The following is a 17,782-nucleotide window of genomic DNA, read 5'->3' as shown; positions in this document are numbered from 1 at the left end:
CTTCGATCCCAGCACTCGGGAGGCAGAGGCAGGCGGGTCCTTGTGAGGCCAGCCTGGTCTACATGATGAGACCCTGTCTCAAACAAACAAAGGACAAACAAGGAGGGGTAGACGATCAAAGGAGCCGCTCTGTCTTTGTCATCCACCACAATCACAGCATCGCTCAGTCCACGCCTGGCACTCAGGGGAAACTCTAGAGTTACCTTAATGTAGTCAGTCTACCTTTATTCGGTCCTTCTGGGTTCTAGATTTATTCTTTGGTTCAAACTCCCCCAGAAGGCTCGCTCCACTGGTAACCTCCCATTCCCTGCCACACACACACACACACACACACACACACAGAGTGTACAAAGTATCCAGGGTACCTTTGTCTGAGCCTTCCATGTTCTGCCGACCAAAGGGACGGGATGGTGGAGAGGATCCAGAGTCTCCTTTGTGCTCTTGGGGGGGGGGGGTGGGGAGGGAAGTATGTCCACACTGAACAGGAGTGGCTTCTTTAAACCCAGACCTAAGAGTGGAGCGCTGAAGAAGTCTTCACCCCCCCCAACTCCTGGCATGGCCCCTGGGACGGGGACAGCCAAGTGTACAGAGACCCAGATGGCCTCTGGGTCCCTATGTGTCTGCGTGTCCACTGTGTCCAGCAGTCCCCTGGGCCCAGTCACGTGGACTGGGGCTTCCTCAGCAGACAATAGACAGCTGGGGTGGGAGGGTGTGGAGATGCTGGAGCCTCCCCACGGGCCCCAGGTCCCTTTGGCTGACAATGAGGGGGAGGGATCCACAAGGGGGGGGACAGGACGTAAGGCCCAGATAAGATTTCTGGGCAACAATGGGAGGAATTGAAGAGGAGAGGCCCACCCTCTCTGTACCCCACCCTGGGCTTTGGGGTCAGGGACCAGGGAACCAGAGAGTGATGGGAGGGGGTGCTAAAGAGTCTTTGAATGGAAGAGGGGCTAACAGCAAACAGCAGGGGACCACAGGTGCATGAGATGGGTGGGTGGCCCCTTTGTGCCCCTGGGGCAGCCAGACCCACCAATGCCGGCCGTAATGGGGCAGCCAAGGCAGCCACAGCAGTGGCAAGTGTCATGCCCTTAGTCTAAACGTGTACTGCTGAATGCCTACTTTGAGAAGAAAACTGGATGTAAGGAACAGGATTGCAGGGCTTTGCGGCTCCTATAAAATAAAAATTTCAAATTAGTTCAATATTTCCCCTAAGTCAGGCGCAGCCACCCCTACCCAGCAGAGAGGTGGGTAGTTCTCTGTCCCTGTCCTTGCTCACTGTGTATTAGCTTATAAGACTGTTTTCTTGTTATAAGACACTTTTTGGGGGGTAAGCTTGCCATATGGGGACTGGGATTTGGGTGGGGAATCCCAACTGGCAATGAGCTCTGAACCCCAGTGGTGGGAGTATTTATTGCAGGGAAAGACCACTGACCCAACGAAACCAGCTGTCGTTGCTCCAAGTGTAAATGAGGAAAGCCCCCCCCCCCCATGAAGAGGTGAGGATCCCTGGAAGTGGTTGTGGGTCTCTTATCTCTCTACCATTCCTAACAGCACGCCCCCAGGCTTCCAGGCAGTCAGATCCGGCTAAGGATGTCTGAGGAGGCGCCTAACAGGGACTTTTTCCACCCAAGCCTGACCCAAGGAGGTACTCTAGAGAGTACTCCCCACAGGTCCGGATTGGACCCTGCTTTATGGAGGCGGGCTCAGAACTAGGGGGGGTGGAGGGTGGGGGGACAGAGGGGTATTTAAGACCGAGAGATACTGCAGGGGGCCAAGGACAAAAATGAGTGGGCCACTCGTCTCTGGGACCTGCTCAGGTCTGGAAGAGGTTTCTGAGCTGAAGTCTCCGCTGAGCTCTAGGTACAGGGAACCTCTCACCCACGCTCGGTTCCAAGAGCTTTTCGGGGGCGCAGAGGAACCGGAGCTACCAGCGGAGCCCTGCAGGCTGTGGAGGAGGCGAGCCTGCTTCTGTTCTGGGCCAGGGGCGTGGCGCGTGCTGCTGGCACGGGTGCCCCCGCTGCGCTGGCTGCCCCACTACCGCTGGCGAGCCTGGCTTCTAGGAGATGCTGTGGCCGGAGTGACGGTGGGCGTTGTGCACGTGCCCCAGGGTGAGAGGCCCCAGCTACGGCCTGTTGGGGTCCCAAGCTATGGGAGGTTTCCAGGGAGGAGCCCCCCCACCCCCCCGAGCTGAGAATTGAGCATTAAGGAGGTGGGTTAGTGTCCCTGCCCGGTCAGAGAGGGGGAATTTGAGGCTCAGTTTGGGAGGACTGTGGGGCTCCATCATGTTCCCCACCCCCCATTCCTCCTCCTTTGTGCAATCCTGTGAGACATCTAGGACTCTGTTCCACCTCAGGGAATTGAAGAGAGGCACAAAACCTGCCACCCAGGACGTGGGCAAGGATCTGTGACCTCGTCAGCCTCACGACCTCCCACTGAGGCCCATTAACCTCTCTGTTCCCTCAGATTTATAGTCCCTGATGCCGGCCCAAGTGTGTGGTAAAGGGCAGTACCTGGAGGCTATAACTCCCCACCACCACCACCACACACACACATGCCTTTCCTTCTACTTCCTCCTAGGCATGGCCTTTGCCCTCCTGACCTCGGTGCCCCCGGTCTTCGGACTCTACACTTCTTTCTTTCCGGTTCTTATCTACAGTTTGCTGGGTACCGGGAGACACCTGTCCACTGGTGAGCAGCCAGACTGCCCATGACTTCTCTTTAGGATGAAAATAGTCAGCTGGGCAGCGGTAGCGCACACCTTTAATCCCAGCACTCGGGAGGCAGAGCCAGGCAGATCTCTGTGAGTTCGAGGCCAGCCTGGTCTACAGAGCGAGATCCAGGACAGGCTCCAAAACTACACAGAGAAACCCTGTCTCGAAAAAACAAACAAAAAGAAAGAAAATACTCGGGGGTTTGAGGCTTTTGAGGGTGGGGAAATAGAGTCTCACTGTATAGCAGTCTTAGCTAGTCTGAGGCTACCCCATAGGCCCGGTGATCTCCAGTCCAACTCAGAGATCTGTCTGCCTCTGCCTCCCTCTTGCCGGGTATTGAAGGCTGCTACTTGAAAGCTCTGCTTCTCTGTTCCCCTCTGCCACAGTCCCTCACCTACTTGCTACCTCTCAGGATATCCCCAACCCATTCCCACCCTCTTTGCACAGAACTCTATAACCCACTCCCCCCACTCCCGCCCCAAGGCTCGCTAAAGTAGACACAGAGGCGGGAGTTTACACAGATCTCCTCGTCCCCTGTGAAATTTGCTTAAATTTGGTTTGGAAGGGAAAGAAGAGGCGCATAGTCGGCTGAGAGTCTGTGGAGGGGGCACTTTGCTAGGGGGCTGACTCTTTTCCTCCCTGCCCATGGGTTCTCGGCTGCAGCACCATCCCATGACCCCAAGCTCTTCACGTGTAGGCAGCTAGCTTCGAAGAGGGTGGATCAGCACCCGAGGCTCGAACACTGCGGGCGTCCGGGCTGCTGCTGTGGCCCAGGCTGCGCGGCTGCTAACCTCTGCGTTTGGCCCACGGCTGCAGGAACTTTCGCAGTCCTCAGCCTCATGACCGGCTCCGTGGTGGAGCGGCTGGTGCCCGAACCCCTGGCGGGGAACCTCAGTAGCGTTGAAAGGGAGCAACTGGAAGCTCGGAGAGTTGGGGCGGCAGCGGCGGTGGCCTTCGGGAGTGGGGCGCTGATGGTAAGGGAGGACCCAGGGCTGACCCTAGGGGATGGATCCACCGGAGAGGACCAGAACGATTGGGCCTGAGGCTGGGCGGGGTGGTGAGGGTAGGAACACGCCTCGGCGGCAGGTCCCGAGCTGCAGCTGTGCGGTGGGGAAGCTGGCTGGTCTGTGGGCGATCGCACACCACACCCACCCCCCTCCGCCTTCTCTGCAGCTGGCCATGTTCGCGCTGCAGCTCGGAGTCCTGTCCACCTTTTTATCGGAGCCTGTGGTCAAGGCGCTGACCAGCGGGGCCGCGCTGCACGTGCTGGTGTCGCAGCTGCCCAGCCTCTTGGGATTGTCTCTCCCACGCCAGATTGGCTGCTTTTCTCTCTTCAAGGTGGGAGTGGGGGGGAAAAAAAAAAAGAGGTTTCTAGAAGTCACGGGGAAAGGATAACTCGGAAGGGGAGGGGCGGAGGGGAGGCGGATGGCGTGCAGCGGGGAAGGGGTGCAAGCTTTGCTCGGGTCTGGTGGGTCGGTGTTGAGTCCCGCGGGGTCGGTCCCCGCCTGCCTGCAGACGCTGGCTGCGGTGCTCACGGCACTGGCCCGGAGCAGTCCTGCGGAACTGACCATCTCAGCGCTCAGCCTGGCCTTGCTAGTGCCGGTCAAGGAGCTGAACGTGCGATTCCGGGACAGGTTACCCACTCCGATCCCAGGAGAAGTTGTCATGGTGAGGGCCACCCTAGGTCCCCAACCCCCCCATCTTACCCATCCAGAAGGATCTAGAGGCTACTGGATCCTTGTAGAATGCCCCCTGGTGGAATGCACAGGAGTCACAAGCGAGATGTCTCGTGGTCACCTGTACTTCTCCAAGCTTCTTCCAGAGCAATCGACCCACCAGAACCGCCCACCTGTCCTGTCCCACTTCCCGGGCCGGGCTGCCTCCTTTCTTTCCATTGCTCCCGGGCCTCTACCGTAATCCGCTGTATCTTCCTTTCACTGCCCGCCCTGGTAACAACTTCCTGTGTAAATAAATGTCAGAGCTTTCCACAGGTAATTCAGACGTGCTTAGATACAGTCCAGCTTCTCCGCTCAGAATGGCTCAAGTGTATCTTTTGTGTCCATCATTCCCAAAGGACCTCCTCCTAGATCCTCTGTCTGTCTGTCTGTCTGTCTCTCTCCCTCCAGGCAAACACTCTGCCCCTTCCTTCACTGTAGGTGAGACATAGTTGTTAGGCATCCATTCCAAACACTCTGTGGACTCACCTGCCGAGACCACCCAACCCCACACTGGGATTCTCGTTTTCCCTTGAGCCTCTTCTAGACTCTCCCACAAGCCCCCATCTCTTTCTGGGCCCCAATTTGCTATTTCCCTCAGGTGCTTCTGGCCACTGTGCTGTGCTTTGCCTCGTCCCTGGACACAAGATACAATGTCCAGGTGGTGGGACTATTGCCTGGAGGGTAAGAGAGAGAAGACGGTCTTCCTTCTCCTTCCTCTCCCGAAGAAGCCCCCGCTCCCCCGCGCGCGCACGCATGCGCCCTGGTCCTGACCCATCCTATCTGCCCTTTCCGCTCAGTTTCCCCAGAGCACCCAGCCCATCCTTACCCTGGATCCTTCCCTCTCTAGATTTCCCCAACCCCTCTTGCCCACCCTGGATGAGCTGCCCAGGATACTGGCCGACTCGCTGCCCATCGCGTTGGTTACCTTTGCCGTGTCCACCTCCCTGGCCTCCATCTATGCAGACAAGTACGGCTACACCATTGACCCCAACCAGGTGTGACTCAATGGCGGATGCCAGCCTTTCCCAGAGGGACCCCTGAGCCTCACTCTCCCGTGCCTGTGTCTTCCTCCTCTTCACCCCATTGAATCCTTCTAGGAACTCCTGGCCCATGGTGTCTCCAACCTCATCTCTTCTCTCTTCTCTTGTTTTCCCAACTCGGCCACACTGGCTACAACCAGCTTATTGGTGGATGCTGGTGGGAACACACAGGTAAGAGAGAGTCCTTGGGTGAGGAGAAGAGATGGGGTACTCAGGCAGGGGTTGGCAACAGAGGAGGGGAACACAGGCAGATACCCCAATAGCATCTATATATTAGAGGATGGGAACAAGAGAAGGGATTATAAGGAGCAGGATTAGGCAATAATGAAGCTCCGCAAGGACCTCTGTAGGCTGTAAGCACTGACTAAAGCTGTGGTGCCTCAGATGAACTAAAAATACAAATAACATGCCCTGCGGTGGTAGCACACACCTTTGATCCCAGTACTTGGGAGGCAGAGGCAGGCGGATCTCTGTGAGTTCTAGGCCAGCCTAGTCCAGAGCTGTTACACAGAGAAACCCTGTCTCGAAAAAACCCAATATATGGTCTGGAGAGGTGGCTCAGTGGTCAAGAGCACTGGCTGCTCTTGCAGAGGTCCTGAGTTCAATTCCCAGCACCCACATGGTGGCTCACAACCACCTGTAATGAGATCTGGTGCCCTCTTCTGGCCTACAGGTATACTTGCAGGCAGAACTCTGTGTACATACCAAAATTCTTTTAAAAAACACACACATATGTAATAGCTGAATGTTGTATTACATACCCAGAATTCTAGGCTGACTGAAGCAGGGGGAATCTGGGGTTCAAGGCTGTCTAGAGTACATAGAGACTGTTTCAAAACAAGACAGCTGTGCTGGGCAGATGGTTCAGTGGATAAAGTGCTTGCTGCCCACGCGTGAGGACAGGAGTTCAAATCCCAGCTCCATGGGTATGGCAACCTGTCTTGAAGACAGAGATGGGGGATGGGGTGCCCTGGAGCAAGGGGACTAGGCTACCCTATAACAGTGAGATCTGGGTTCAACTGAGAGACCCTGCCTCAGTGTGACAGAGGAAGACTCCCAGGGTCAAATTCTACAAGAACCGGGACAGGGGTGTGCCGTCTCTGCACATACTCTGCTGCACACACACACACACACACACACACACACACACACACACACACACACGATAAAATGCTGACCTTTTCCATAAGAACCTCTAAAAAATAATTACACCTCAATCTCCCCCAGTATTTTGTGTTTTCCTTACTTTGCTGGTACCCTAAGCAGATGGCTAGCCTGCTTGTTACGCCATCAGCACCAAGATGATCTTTTAAGATGGAGATGGGGGGGCTAGAGAGATGGCTCAGAGGTTAAGAGCACCAACTGCTCCTCCAGAGGTCCTGAGTTCAATTCCCAGCAACCGAATGGTGGCTTATCTGTAATGAGATCTGGTGCCCTCTTCTGTATACATAGTAAACAAACAAACAAACAAATAAATAAATAAATAAATAAATAAAAAGATGGAGATGGGTTACAATATCGAGGTTGACCTGCATACATCTCTGAAAGAGATTTAACTGGGGGCAGGGCTAAGTGTGACTGGCAGAAGGTCAAGAAGTGGGTGAGCAGGGCATGTATGTGCCAAAGGTTTGGGAGGAGGGAGACTTCTGAAGATGGGACAGGCTGAGCAGAGAGACCAGCTCCCACGGGTGGGGGTGGAAGAGGTTCTTCCTCCCCCTTGTCCGTCTTTCCTTCCCTGCAGCTGGCCGGCCTCTTCTCCTGCATAGTGGTTCTCTCTGTGCTTCTGTGGCTGGGGCCCTTCTTCTACTATCTGCCCAAGGTAGGGAGCAGAAGAGGCGCTGTGTGCTTGAGTGGAACTGGCTGGCTCCCAGAGCCTTTGGACAAAGGCCCGTTCTTCTCTGTCTCAAGGCTGTCCTGGCTTGCATCAACATCTCCAGCATGCGCCAGATGTTCTTCCAGATGCAGGAACTGCCACAGCTGTGGCACATCAGCCGTGTGGACTTTGTGAGAAATGACACTGACCCCAGGTTGCCACTCCCCAGCATCCCTGGCTTCTGCCCTGGACCAAAGCTGATCATTCTGGTCCTAAGTTCTTTAATCCACACAACCTCCAACACACAGACCTCATGCGTATGCCAGAGAAAAGGGGAAGGGTCGGGTTTGAGCTCAACGGACCCAAGTGTGTATTTGGGGCATTTTTTTTTTGGTGGTTATGAAGATTGAACCCAGAACCCCATGAATATTAGCAGAGTTCCCTACCACTGAACTTCACCCTCAGTCCAGACCCCCCAACCTACACAGGATCTGACATTATTATAGTTGGTGTGTGCACTCTGAAATAAGCCCTCCCCTCTCTCCTGGGTCATCCTTACTCATATTTGTCCTTGAACCTGTGTTTCTCCTGGGAATCCACCCCTATCTATGTCCTTCAGGCTGTGTGGATGGTCACATGGGTGGCAGTAGTGACCCTGAATGTGGACCTGGGCCTGGCTGTGGGTGTGATCGTCTCTATGATGACGGTGGTCTGCCGAACTCAGAGGTGAGCATAGAGATGGGTAGGGTTGAAATGAGATACTTTGGGGGTGACTACAGCCAGGCCAGGCTAGGCTCGGTATTTGACCCCAGTTTCTTCCCTAGGGTTCAGTGCCTGGCACTTGGATTGGCTGAGGGGACCGAGCTCTACAGGCCACTCAGAGAGAGCCACAAGGTGGGTGGGCAGCAGCCAAAGGAGGGGGTGGTTTGACAGGACGTCTCTGACTCTCTTTCCCTTTAGCTCCTCCAGGTTCCGGGTCTCTGTATCCTGAGCTATCCCACGCCACTCTACTTTGCGACCCGTGGGCAGTTCCGCCACACCTTGGAGTGGCATCTGGGGTTTGGAGAAAGAAGCCAGGTGAGGATTTTGGTCAAGGAGGAGTGAGTGGCCCTCTGGGATTGGGAGGCCTGTGATCTGGAGGTGCGACATTGTTTTGCTCTCTTTATAGTGGTCTCCAAAGCTGGGTGGTCTACCTGACAAAGGTGAGTCGGGATGACAGAGAGGGAGATTTGGCTGTGAACCACGGAGGCGTCTGGGTACTCCCACCTTCTCCCATCTTAGGTGCTGAGCCCATCAGGGTGGTGATCCTAGACTTCAGCGGCATCAGCTTTGCAGATGCTGCAGGGGCCAGGGAAGTGATACAGGTGAGGGCGCAGGGAAGCCAAGGAAAAACTCCTTGTCATCCCACCCCCTTGATTTGGGTTTAACCCCTCTGTCTGGTTCCTGCAGCTCACCAGGCGATGCCAGGATGCCGGGATCTGTCTCCTCCTGGCCCAGTGTAATGGTGTGTGGTGTGAAGAATGGGGGGGGGGTACGGAGTGGGGGGGGGGATTGTGACTGGACACTTGTGGGAGGGATTGGGGGGCCCCCAGCACCTGACACCTTTCACACACAGCCTTGGTGCTGGAGACCTTGACCCGGGCTGGACTCCTGGATAGAATGACTCCAGAACAACTCTTTGTGAGTGTCCAGGATGCAGCCGCTCATGCGCTGGAGAGACTGGTAAGGGCTAGTAGCCTCAAGGGCAGGAGCCAGGAGGTGCTGGACCAGGGTAAAGAGGAATAGATGAAAATCTGGGAAGAGGGATTGGGAGAAGGGACTGGGAAGATCAAGAGGGAAGTAGGGGGAAACTAACTAGTCAGCTGAAGGGGGGGTGGGCACAGCCTTAATCCCCCAGCACATGGGAGGCAGAGGCAGGAGGATTTCTACGAGTTTGAGGCCAGCCTGGTCTACATAGGGAGTTCCAGAACAGCCTGAGATACACAGAAAGACCCTGTCTTGAAACAAACACACAAGGAAACAAACAAACACACAAGTTAGTGCGTGTGGACCACCCTTCAACAGCAAAGACCTGCACTAAGGTCTCCCCAGGGCTGATATGTTGCTCCCAGAGCACCAAGTGTCGGATATGGATGGTGGTAACCTAACATTCCTGAACTGTCCTTTTCTTCCCCAGAAGCCCGCTGGCCCAAAGATCTGCACAGTATGGGTCTGACCAAGGTCACCTGGAGTGTGAGAGGCCCCAACAGTATGTGTGTGAGGAAGGCCACGGCCCTTGAGCCTCCTGCCAAATGCAACCAATAAAATGAAGCTGAGACTCTGTGCAGCCCATGAAATGGGTCTAGTTGTCTGCACATGGACCTCGCCAGCCCCCCCCCCCCCAGCCCCACCGTTCCCAAAGGACAGCAGAGACACAAATAAAAAAATGGCTTTCACCGTGTGTTCACCAGCTCCACAGAACTCCAGCCACAGCGCTTTCTGTGGGGGTGTGTTGAAGCGGGACCACACGGTGCTGGATCCGGAGCTGGGGTGGGGTTGCACATTGGGAGTTTCCCTGCCCCCTCAGGAGGTGAGAGTGTTTCCACTTGAGGGTCTTAGAGTCCTTCTGGGCTCTTTGGCACTTGGAAAGTAAATCCCCCCCCACTATTTCCTGCCTCATAGGAATGGGGTTGGGGGGGGGGACTTGGCACTGGCTGTGGGGGAGGTTATGGCTCCATCAGGGCCTCCGGTCACTCACAGAGAGGAAGGGCTGTCACCAGGACAAGCCCCTGTTAGGGATCAGGTTGGTAGAAAGAGAGGGTCAGGGGTCAGGGGTTGCCGGAAATGTCCTGGCAGGGACAAGGAAGCAGGCCCAGCCTGACAGTGGGAAGGCCCCAGTCAGCCATCACTCGGCGGTCATGCACTGAAGCCGGTGTTTAAAGAAGAGCAGACGATGTTTGGCCACCTGGCTTTGGTCCAGGGATCCCGGGTAACGGTAGCGGGCATACGTTTCAGCCCCTGCGTCCTTGGATATCCACGGCAGCTTCACCTTCGAAGCGTGGTCCACAACCACATCAGAGCAGGAGCCAACACGAAGGGAACCAAGTCCGTCCAGGAAGAATTCTGGGGTGAGGGTGGGAGAGCACACGGTTAAGGCTCCAGAGGGCGGCAAAGGCCAGTTCCGGGGGTGTGTGGGGGGGGGAGAACTGAAGTCTAGGACTCGGAGGGCGGCTGTGCAAAAACTCGGTCGCGAAGGTCACTTGTATAGGGGCGCTCATTTCCATAAACACCAGACTCCCTCCTCTGAGCAGGTCTGAACCTGGGGACGCAGCTGGCAGGTCAGGGTGACCTTGGCAGTGGAGGGGAGCTCCAGGCCGACCTGCAGCTGTGCCGTCTGAGGCGTCTGAGGCGTAAACGCGATGTCAGGCAGAAGAGAGTGGAGGTTTCGGGTTTTTGATTTTTTTTTGTTTTTAGCTCAGATGCAGACCTCGGTAACACCCCAGTCCCCCCCAGAACGGCCCTAGCATCCAGTGGGAGGGGGGACGGTGGGCAGGTGCTGCGGAGTGGCCGCCTCGCGCCCCGCCCAGAGCCGCGCCAGGTCCTCCCCAGGCCTGGCCAGGAGGGGGCGCCACTCACCCAGATGTGCCACCCGGCTGAGGCGCGGGTCAAAGCCCACCTCGCGCACTTTATCTGTGCGCGCCAGGAAGAAGTTGACCACGCCGTCGGTGACCACGCAGCTTGGGAAGCCCACGAGCTCGTGGTGGAAACCGCGCTTTTGCCGGAGGCAGTCCCCAAGGCCTGGGGCGCCCGGCTCCACACTCAGCAGCTGCCGGTAGGTGGTAGAGAAGCCCGAGATCTCCCGCACGGCGCCCCCAACCTGCCGGGAGTGAGAGGATGCTCCGGTTAAGGTTAGGTCGCCGAGGAGCCGGGTGCTTCCGGTCTGCGCCCCCTGCCCCACCCTCGCCCTACATGCTCCCGCACCCCAGGACCCAGGACCATCCCCCTTCACCCGAGAACCCGCCGCTGTCCCGCCCCACCTGCCGCGCCCCTCCCTCCCTACCAGGTCCAGGGGCGTCCTCTCCAGCACGTCCACAAGCTTCTCCAGCCGCGTGCGCGCCGTGAAGACAAAGTCGTCGTCCACCCACAGCACGTATTTGGTGGTTACTTGGGACACCGCCAGGTTCCGACCTGCGAACCAACCCTAGAAGAGTTGGATTATGGTTGGGGAGTCTGTAGAAGCAGGAAAACTCTGCCGTCTCTCTCCCTCTTCCCTGACCGTCTAAACAGCCCGTGCCCCTCTAGCTTTTTTGTGGGGGAGGGGGAAGGGGATGTTTCGAGACAGGGTTTCTCTGTGTAGTTTGGTGTCTGTCCTGGATTCCACTCTGTAGCCCAGGCTGGCCTCAAACTCGCAGGAATCTGCCTGGCTCTGCCTCCCGAGTGCTTGAGATTAAAGGCGTGCGCCACCACCGCCCGCCTCCTCTCCAGACTTTTGAATGCTTTCGGGTGACCGGAAACTAGGTTTTTAAAAAAAATCCGCAGGTTCCCACCCCTCTTCCTAAAGATCTTGAATCTTTTGGGGGAGGGTCTTGAAATGCATTTAATTCCTGCGTGCCTCCTTCGATCGTTCTATTTTTATAGGTATGAAGCTCCATTTCAAGAACGCAGAATGAATAAGACAAGATTCCTGATCCCAGGATCCCTTACAATAGGCACACGCTTGTTTCTGAGGCCGGTGGTCCTTAACCACTACCCTGCAAGCTGCCCAGACTGAGGGCACGCCCCCTTCCCAGAGTCCTCTGGCGCCCGGGTTCAGCTCTGCAGGATGCGCACCTTGCCGAAGGGCATGAGATAGTGCTCCACGTGGGGGTCGCTAATGCGTTCCGGTTTGTCGCTGTCGTCGGCGATGACTATGGTGACCGTGGGGTAAAAGCGTCGGATGCTGGCAATGAGCGCCCGGAGCCGATCATAACGAAGAAAGGTCTTGGTGGCTATGGTAACCAGAGCACTGATGTTGTACTGGGCTGAAAGCAAGACGCAGGGTTGGATGCGGAAAGAAAAAAAAAAAGAAAAAAAATGAGGAGAAGTGAAAACGCAGCCCCTCCCAGGGCCAACCCCTTCTTTACTTCCCTAATCCCGCGAGCCTCACCTCCCTGGGATAGAGATGAAGGCGGGTACAGCCGGGGGTGGGGAGGGTGTCTTATGCGGATGGTGAAGACAGCTTCATGTCCCTTGGTGGAGAACCGGACTGGGAAGAAAGGACGTGCAATTGGGCCCTTGAGACTAGAAGAACATTCGCTTTTCAGCGGACCAGGACTTAAATTCCTATTCTGCATTCTGCCTTTCCAGACCTTGGTGGGCAAGAACATAGAGTTCTGACTTCTGCAAAACAACAACCTTTTGTTTTGTGGCGGTGGGAATTGAATTTAGAGTCTAATGCATGCTCGGAAAGCACTACCACCGAGCTCTTGTTCCCAGCCCTATTTTTCTTCCAGAGGATGACCTTGAACTTCCTGCCTCTGCCTGTCGAATGAGATTACAGGTGTTATTACCTACAGATGTCTCCCAATAAGACACCATGTAGAGTTCTGTTTCTGTGCCATGCTGAGGACTGAACCCATGGTCTTGTGCATGCTAGACAAGCACGCTACCCACTGAGCTACATTTCCTGCCCAGAAACTGACAGTTTAGGGGGTGGGACAAAGACAATGGAACAACTTCTTCTTCTTCCTCCTCTTCTTCCTCTTCCTCTTCATCCTCCTCCTCCTCCTCCTCCTTTTCTCCTTTTCTCCTTCTTCTTCTTCTTCCTCGTCTTCGTCTTCGTCTTCTTCTTCTTCCCTTTTAGTTTTCTTGAGACTGGGCTTTGCTTATGTAGCCCTGGCTGGTTTAGTACTTGCTTCAGAGCCCAGGCTGGCTTCAACCCTGAGGCAATTCTCCTACCTGCCTCAGATTGCTGAGTGCTGGGATTACAGGTGAGCATTATTGTGTCTAGGTAAAAGTTAACATTTTTAAAAAGTTAATCTTTACCAAGCATTTCCTACACGCATACAAACATGGCATTAGTAGCCTAGCCTACCCTTGAATTGTTCTCCCTCCTACCGTGGCTTCCCAAGCACTAAGATTACAGGCATGGACCACTATACTTTGCTCTGTGCTATGCAGCTGTAAAATTCTCTGTGCTTTGGAGGTGGTGGCACACAGCTGTAATCCTGGTACCAGGGGGGGCGGGGGGGGGAGGTAGTTGAAGCTTGAGGACCAGGAGTCAAGGTCAGCTGAATAGTGAGTTTGAGGCACATGAAAGGAGATAGGTTTAAAAACAAACAAAAAATTGAAAGTGTGTTCTAAATTGATGAAGGATGAAGCCATTTAATCCTCATGATAATTCCATTACATAAATTCCTAGGACAGGAAACTTAGGCACAGGAAAGTATGTGGTGATATATTGTGTACCCTAATAAACTTGCCTGAGGATCAGAAGACAGAGCCAGCCACTAGATTAGACACAGAGGTCAGGCAGTGGTGGCACACACCTTTAATCCCAGCGCTTGAGATCTTATGCCTTTGCTTGGGAAGCACACAGGCCTTTAATCCCAGGAAGTAAGATGGCAGGGCAGAGAAAGGTATATAAGGCATGAGGAAACAGGAACTCACTCTTTAGGCTGAGGATATCATAGAGGTAAGAACTAGTGGCTAGGGCTGGAGAGATGGCTTAGAGGTTAAGAGCACTGACTGCTCTTCCTAGAGGTCCTGAGTTCAATTCCAGCAACCACATGGTGGCTCACAACCACCTAATGAGATCTGGTGCCCTCTTCTGGAGTGCAGGCATACACACAGATAGAATACTGTATATTTAATAAATAAATACATTTTTTTTTTCGGAGCTGAGGACTGAACTCAGGGCCTTGCACTTGCTAGGCAAGCGCTCTACCACTGAGCTAACATCAGTCCCCAGGAATCTGATGCCCTGTCCTTTGCTTCTCTGATCTTTCAGCTTTCACCCTGATATCTGGCTTTTGTTTTGTTTTTAAATTAAAATACCATCTAAGATTCCAGGAGAACAAGCTTTGGCGAAAACCAAGAAGAGAGAGCCTGACAAAGTAAATATTGGGCTAGAAACCTTTGTGGGCAGTGCACTCACTCTCCTGAAAGGCATGAGATAGATCGTGGGGTGCCTGAGTCCTCTGCCTCCGGCAACAGGCCACTTCCTGGAGCCACAATGGTGGAATGATGGGCAGAAGCTGGGACACGCCCAGGGCTCTGGTTTCCCTCTGGCCTGTTTTGGCCCCAGATACACAAAGGCTCCTTCTCTCAGCCGTTGGCACCACAGGTCCACTCGCTACAGTCACTGCTGGTCTTGGCAATTCAAGCCACTGCCTGGAGTGCCTCCCACACCCTCTATCATTTGCTCTCTAAAGGTTTTCTGGGCTCTTTCTGTTCCTTCAGCCTACCCTGCCCCTACCCAGGCCTCACACCTGTGTCTGCTGTGTTGACCTGATAGCTTCGGCTACTGTAGGTGACCAGTTGCAGCTGCCGGTTGAGTCTATCCAGACCTGGACTGGCAAGGGTGAGGTCTGTCTGTCCCTCTCCAGTGAGAGTCACCCCTGCCACTTCCCCTGCCACGTCCCAGGTGCCTAGGGAAGCAGTCAGGTTCACCTGGCAGGGGGGGAGAGAGAGAGAGCAGGGTTAGGCCGCCCTACCTACCCACCTCTTGCCCTTTTGATCTCTGAATCTCTCTGGGTGGACCCGCCACCCTTCATGCCCACCCGGCCTCTTCCTTCGCTGTTTTCTCTCACCTGATAGACCTCCTGAGCAGAAGCTTCCTGCAGACTTAGCCCTGGGAGGAAGGATGGGGAGCTAGGGTTACACAGGCAGCCTTGCCTTCTTGATGGTTTACTTTCTCCTTCCCACCCTGTGTCCGCACAGAACTTCATGCCCACCTCTCCTGTGGAGGCCTAGTACAGAACACCCTACAGGGATTGCTTTTTTAACTCCTTCCCACCAGAGAGACATTTCTCCCGTGGCTTGCCCTGCCTATCTCACTAGCCCTGCCTCAGCTACCAAAGAAGAGATTCCTCTTCACAAACATCCCAGGTGTTCTGCAATTCCTTTCTGTCCTCACCTCCCACCTCCTGAGCTCCCTTATCGGAGGTCTTCACACACACACACACACACACACACACACACACACACCATTTCTTCTCCATCTAGCCTAGTCCAGCCCGACTCACCCCCTAAGACCTTCCTTCTCTACCTGGCACCAAGATGCTCCTGAGGGGCTGGACCTCCACGCCCTGCAGGGGATACTGTAAGGGTGAGTTGGCCGGGGCTATGAGCAGCTGGTCAGCCAGGGACTGGCTTCTGCAGTAGAGAGTGGGGGACAAAGGGATCAGGAGGAGAGATCTCACTAACGACCACCCCACCCCCCAAGACTTTCTCACTAGCACCTTGCAAGGAAGGCCTGGTATTCCTGCTCCCTGGAGTCAGAGACAGCCCTCAGCTCCTCAGTGTCAAAGGCTTTCGTGAGGTCGACGGCTCGAACCTGTCTCTGGAATGGGAAGGCAAAGCTCCCTCCCCTAGATTCACAACTGCAGTTGTGGTGAGCCAGCAGCCTGAAGTGAGGAGAAAGGGTCTTTAGATTGCAGCTCCCCGGCTCCATTTCCCTCACAAAACGCATAGCACCCCCGCACTTGGATCCCTCAACTCTTCCCATGTGGAATCCTTCCCCTTAAACACTGCTCTTCAAATAGCCCCCGAGCGGGGACCACAGACAAGACGGCTTATCCCTTATATCTGGGCTTTATAGAGGTGTGGAGTAGGGCCCATTACTGAGATGTAGACCTAGCCGCCACTCGGGAACCCTTCCGTAATCTCAAGTCTAAATCAAGAAGCAGGCAGTCTCTGGGGTGCTCCCCTGCCTGAACGTCCTCCCACACCCCAATGGCGGTGACAAGGTTCAAGGAGGATAGATTTGCTGTCCCCTTCCCTTCCCCCTAGTTTAAGCCTCGGTAACCTTCTCCACCTCCCGCTTCGCTGCACCCACCAGTCAGCAGCATCCGAGTCCAGCCCTGGAGGAAACAAAAGCTCCCAGGCAGCCTCCCCCCAGCCCCCCTCCAGCGTGCTCAGCTCTGTCGCCACCTCGCCGCGATCACCACTCACCCCACCACTTGCTCCTTGATCCTGACCGGGATGTGCGCGTAGCGGGGCTCAGGGGCAAGGTTTGGCAGATCGAGCCTCGGGGGACCTTGTGGGGGCGACCACAACGCCAGAGGGTTCGGGAGACTGGGGGCGGCTCGGGTGCTGGCGTACAGGAGCCCCAGCGAGGCGCAGGCGAGCAGCAGGACTAGGGCATAGAGGGCCCGGCGGCCCAGCCGCATCCTGAGACAGGGGAGGACGAGAGGTGACCAGGGGCCGAAAGAAGGTGAGGGCTGGGGCTCTCGATGCCGCTGCCTCGGAGGGTCGCGCAGGTTTCCGAGGCCACCCATTTCCGATCCGCAGGGCGCACATCCCGTCCCTACGCTGGGGTCTCCGGGGCCTCCTTTCTTCCGCCTCTCTCTCACATCTGAGCTTCCGCAACACACCCGAGGCCCGGCGTGGTGACACGCCACACCTTGGGCGCGTGGCCCTTGGGGACCCCACCTCCACCCCCCCTTACCGGGGCGGGGGTGCTGCGGAGGAGGCGGCTGCACACCTGGTCTGTCAGGGAAAGCACGGCATCGCGCCCGTGCCTGCGGGTGCCCCGGGCCGAGGTGACCCTCGGGGTGGCCTCGGTGCGCCGCGGGGGGCCGCTCCAGCCTACACCTTGGCCGCGAGGCGCTCGAGCGCACTGACCTGTCTAACGCTCCAAGGGCGCGGCGAGATCGCGGTCCGGGCGGCGCCCGGCTCTCCGCCCCGGCCGGGGGGTCCTCATGAGGCCGGGGACGGCCTGATGCGGGAGCTGGGCTGGAGCCTGACAGCTTGGGGGCTCCGGCTCCTCCCGCCTGCGGACTCCGGGGCTTTGTAGACCGTGGCGTGGGGGTGGTGCTGGACGTTTCCTGCCGGGGAGAACTGAATCGTAGATCTGCCGCGTCCCAGCCCCAGCAACAAAGCCGGGCAGCGCTGGCACCGAGTGGCGCTCGCGGGCAGCGGAGGGCGCAGGCCCCCGCCCCGGCTCGCACAACCGCAGCGCGGCGCCCGGGATGGATGCGGCAGAGGCTCCGGCTCCGGCTCGGCGCGGGGATGGCGAGCGCCGCGGCGCCTTCTGGCGGGCGCGGAGGAGATTGCTCAGGCCAGGAGGTCTCCCTGGAAGGTCCCTTTCTCTGCCCCTCATCCCTTCGCCCCCCAAACCGCTATGTCTCTGTAACGGTTCACGGTCCCCCGTCATTTCCCTCTCCGCTCTCTTTGTAGCCTAGGGACAACAACTGGGTGCAGCAGGCCGGAGGTGGGGCAGAGGGTTCCAACCTCAAGGAAAACTTGAGTGGGCAGGATGGGATGAAGACATCCCCGGAGATAAACACTGCCTAAGTTAACAAAGATGGTCACCTCCCT

At 56.2% G+C, this 17,782-nt stretch overlaps 2 protein-coding genes across 5 annotated transcripts; one reads left to right on the top strand and one right to left on the bottom strand.

The window, feature by feature from the left end:
• The first annotated feature begins 1,771 nt into the window (after nucleotides 1-1,771).
• On the top strand, nucleotides 1,772-9,717 carry LOC118570899 (solute carrier family 26 member 10). 2 transcript variants are annotated; one of them, XM_036169624.1, is made up of 18 exons: nucleotides 1,772-2,108; nucleotides 2,578-2,688; nucleotides 3,528-3,685; nucleotides 3,885-4,049; nucleotides 4,227-4,379; nucleotides 5,028-5,110; nucleotides 5,277-5,424; nucleotides 5,527-5,640; nucleotides 7,211-7,288; nucleotides 7,378-7,473; nucleotides 7,902-8,008; nucleotides 8,107-8,176; nucleotides 8,243-8,359; nucleotides 8,451-8,484; nucleotides 8,564-8,646; nucleotides 8,732-8,786; nucleotides 8,898-9,004; nucleotides 9,459-9,717. In XM_036169624.1, exons 1-18 carry the CDS (start codon nucleotides 1,784-1,786, stop codon nucleotides 9,495-9,497), a joined length of 2,043 nt encoding a protein of 680 aa, XP_036025517.1. In that variant the 5' UTR covers nucleotides 1,772-1,783; the 3' UTR covers nucleotides 9,498-9,717. The 2 variants fall into 2 exon arrangements, with proteins under 2 accessions (XP_036025517.1, XP_036025516.1); XM_036169623.1 differs by lacking the exon at nucleotides 4,227-4,379 and having other exon boundaries at nucleotides 2,055-2,108.
• On the bottom strand, nucleotides 9,701-17,527 carry B4galnt1 (beta-1,4-N-acetyl-galactosaminyltransferase 1). 3 transcript variants are annotated; one of them, XM_036169622.1, is made up of 11 exons: nucleotides 17,087-17,437; nucleotides 16,415-16,633; nucleotides 15,703-15,867; nucleotides 15,510-15,616; nucleotides 15,052-15,092; nucleotides 14,731-14,911; nucleotides 12,408-12,506; nucleotides 12,092-12,282; nucleotides 11,322-11,462; nucleotides 10,898-11,138; nucleotides 9,701-10,384 (listed from the first exon to the last, which is right to left on the bottom strand). In XM_036169622.1, exons 2-11 carry the CDS (start codon nucleotides 16,630-16,632, stop codon nucleotides 10,167-10,169), a joined length of 1,602 nt encoding a protein of 533 aa, XP_036025515.1. In that variant the 5' UTR covers nucleotide 16,633; nucleotides 17,087-17,437; the 3' UTR covers nucleotides 9,701-10,166. The 3 variants fall into 3 exon arrangements, 2 of the variants coding, with proteins under 2 accessions (XP_036025515.1, XP_036025514.1); XM_036169621.1 differs by having other exon boundaries at nucleotides 16,415-17,520; XR_004943268.1 differs by lacking the exons at nucleotides 9,701-10,384; nucleotides 10,898-11,138; nucleotides 11,322-11,462 and having other exon boundaries at nucleotides 12,216-12,282; nucleotides 12,408-12,541; nucleotides 16,415-17,527.
• Between the last annotated feature and the right edge of the window lie 255 nt (nucleotides 17,528-17,782).

This window comes from Onychomys torridus, chromosome 20 (genome assembly GCF_903995425.1).
Source record: "Onychomys torridus chromosome 20, mOncTor1.1, whole genome shotgun sequence".
Taxonomy (NCBI): domain Eukaryota; kingdom Metazoa; phylum Chordata; class Mammalia; order Rodentia; family Cricetidae; genus Onychomys; species Onychomys torridus.
This window is presented reverse-complemented; position numbering and strand designations above follow the sequence as displayed.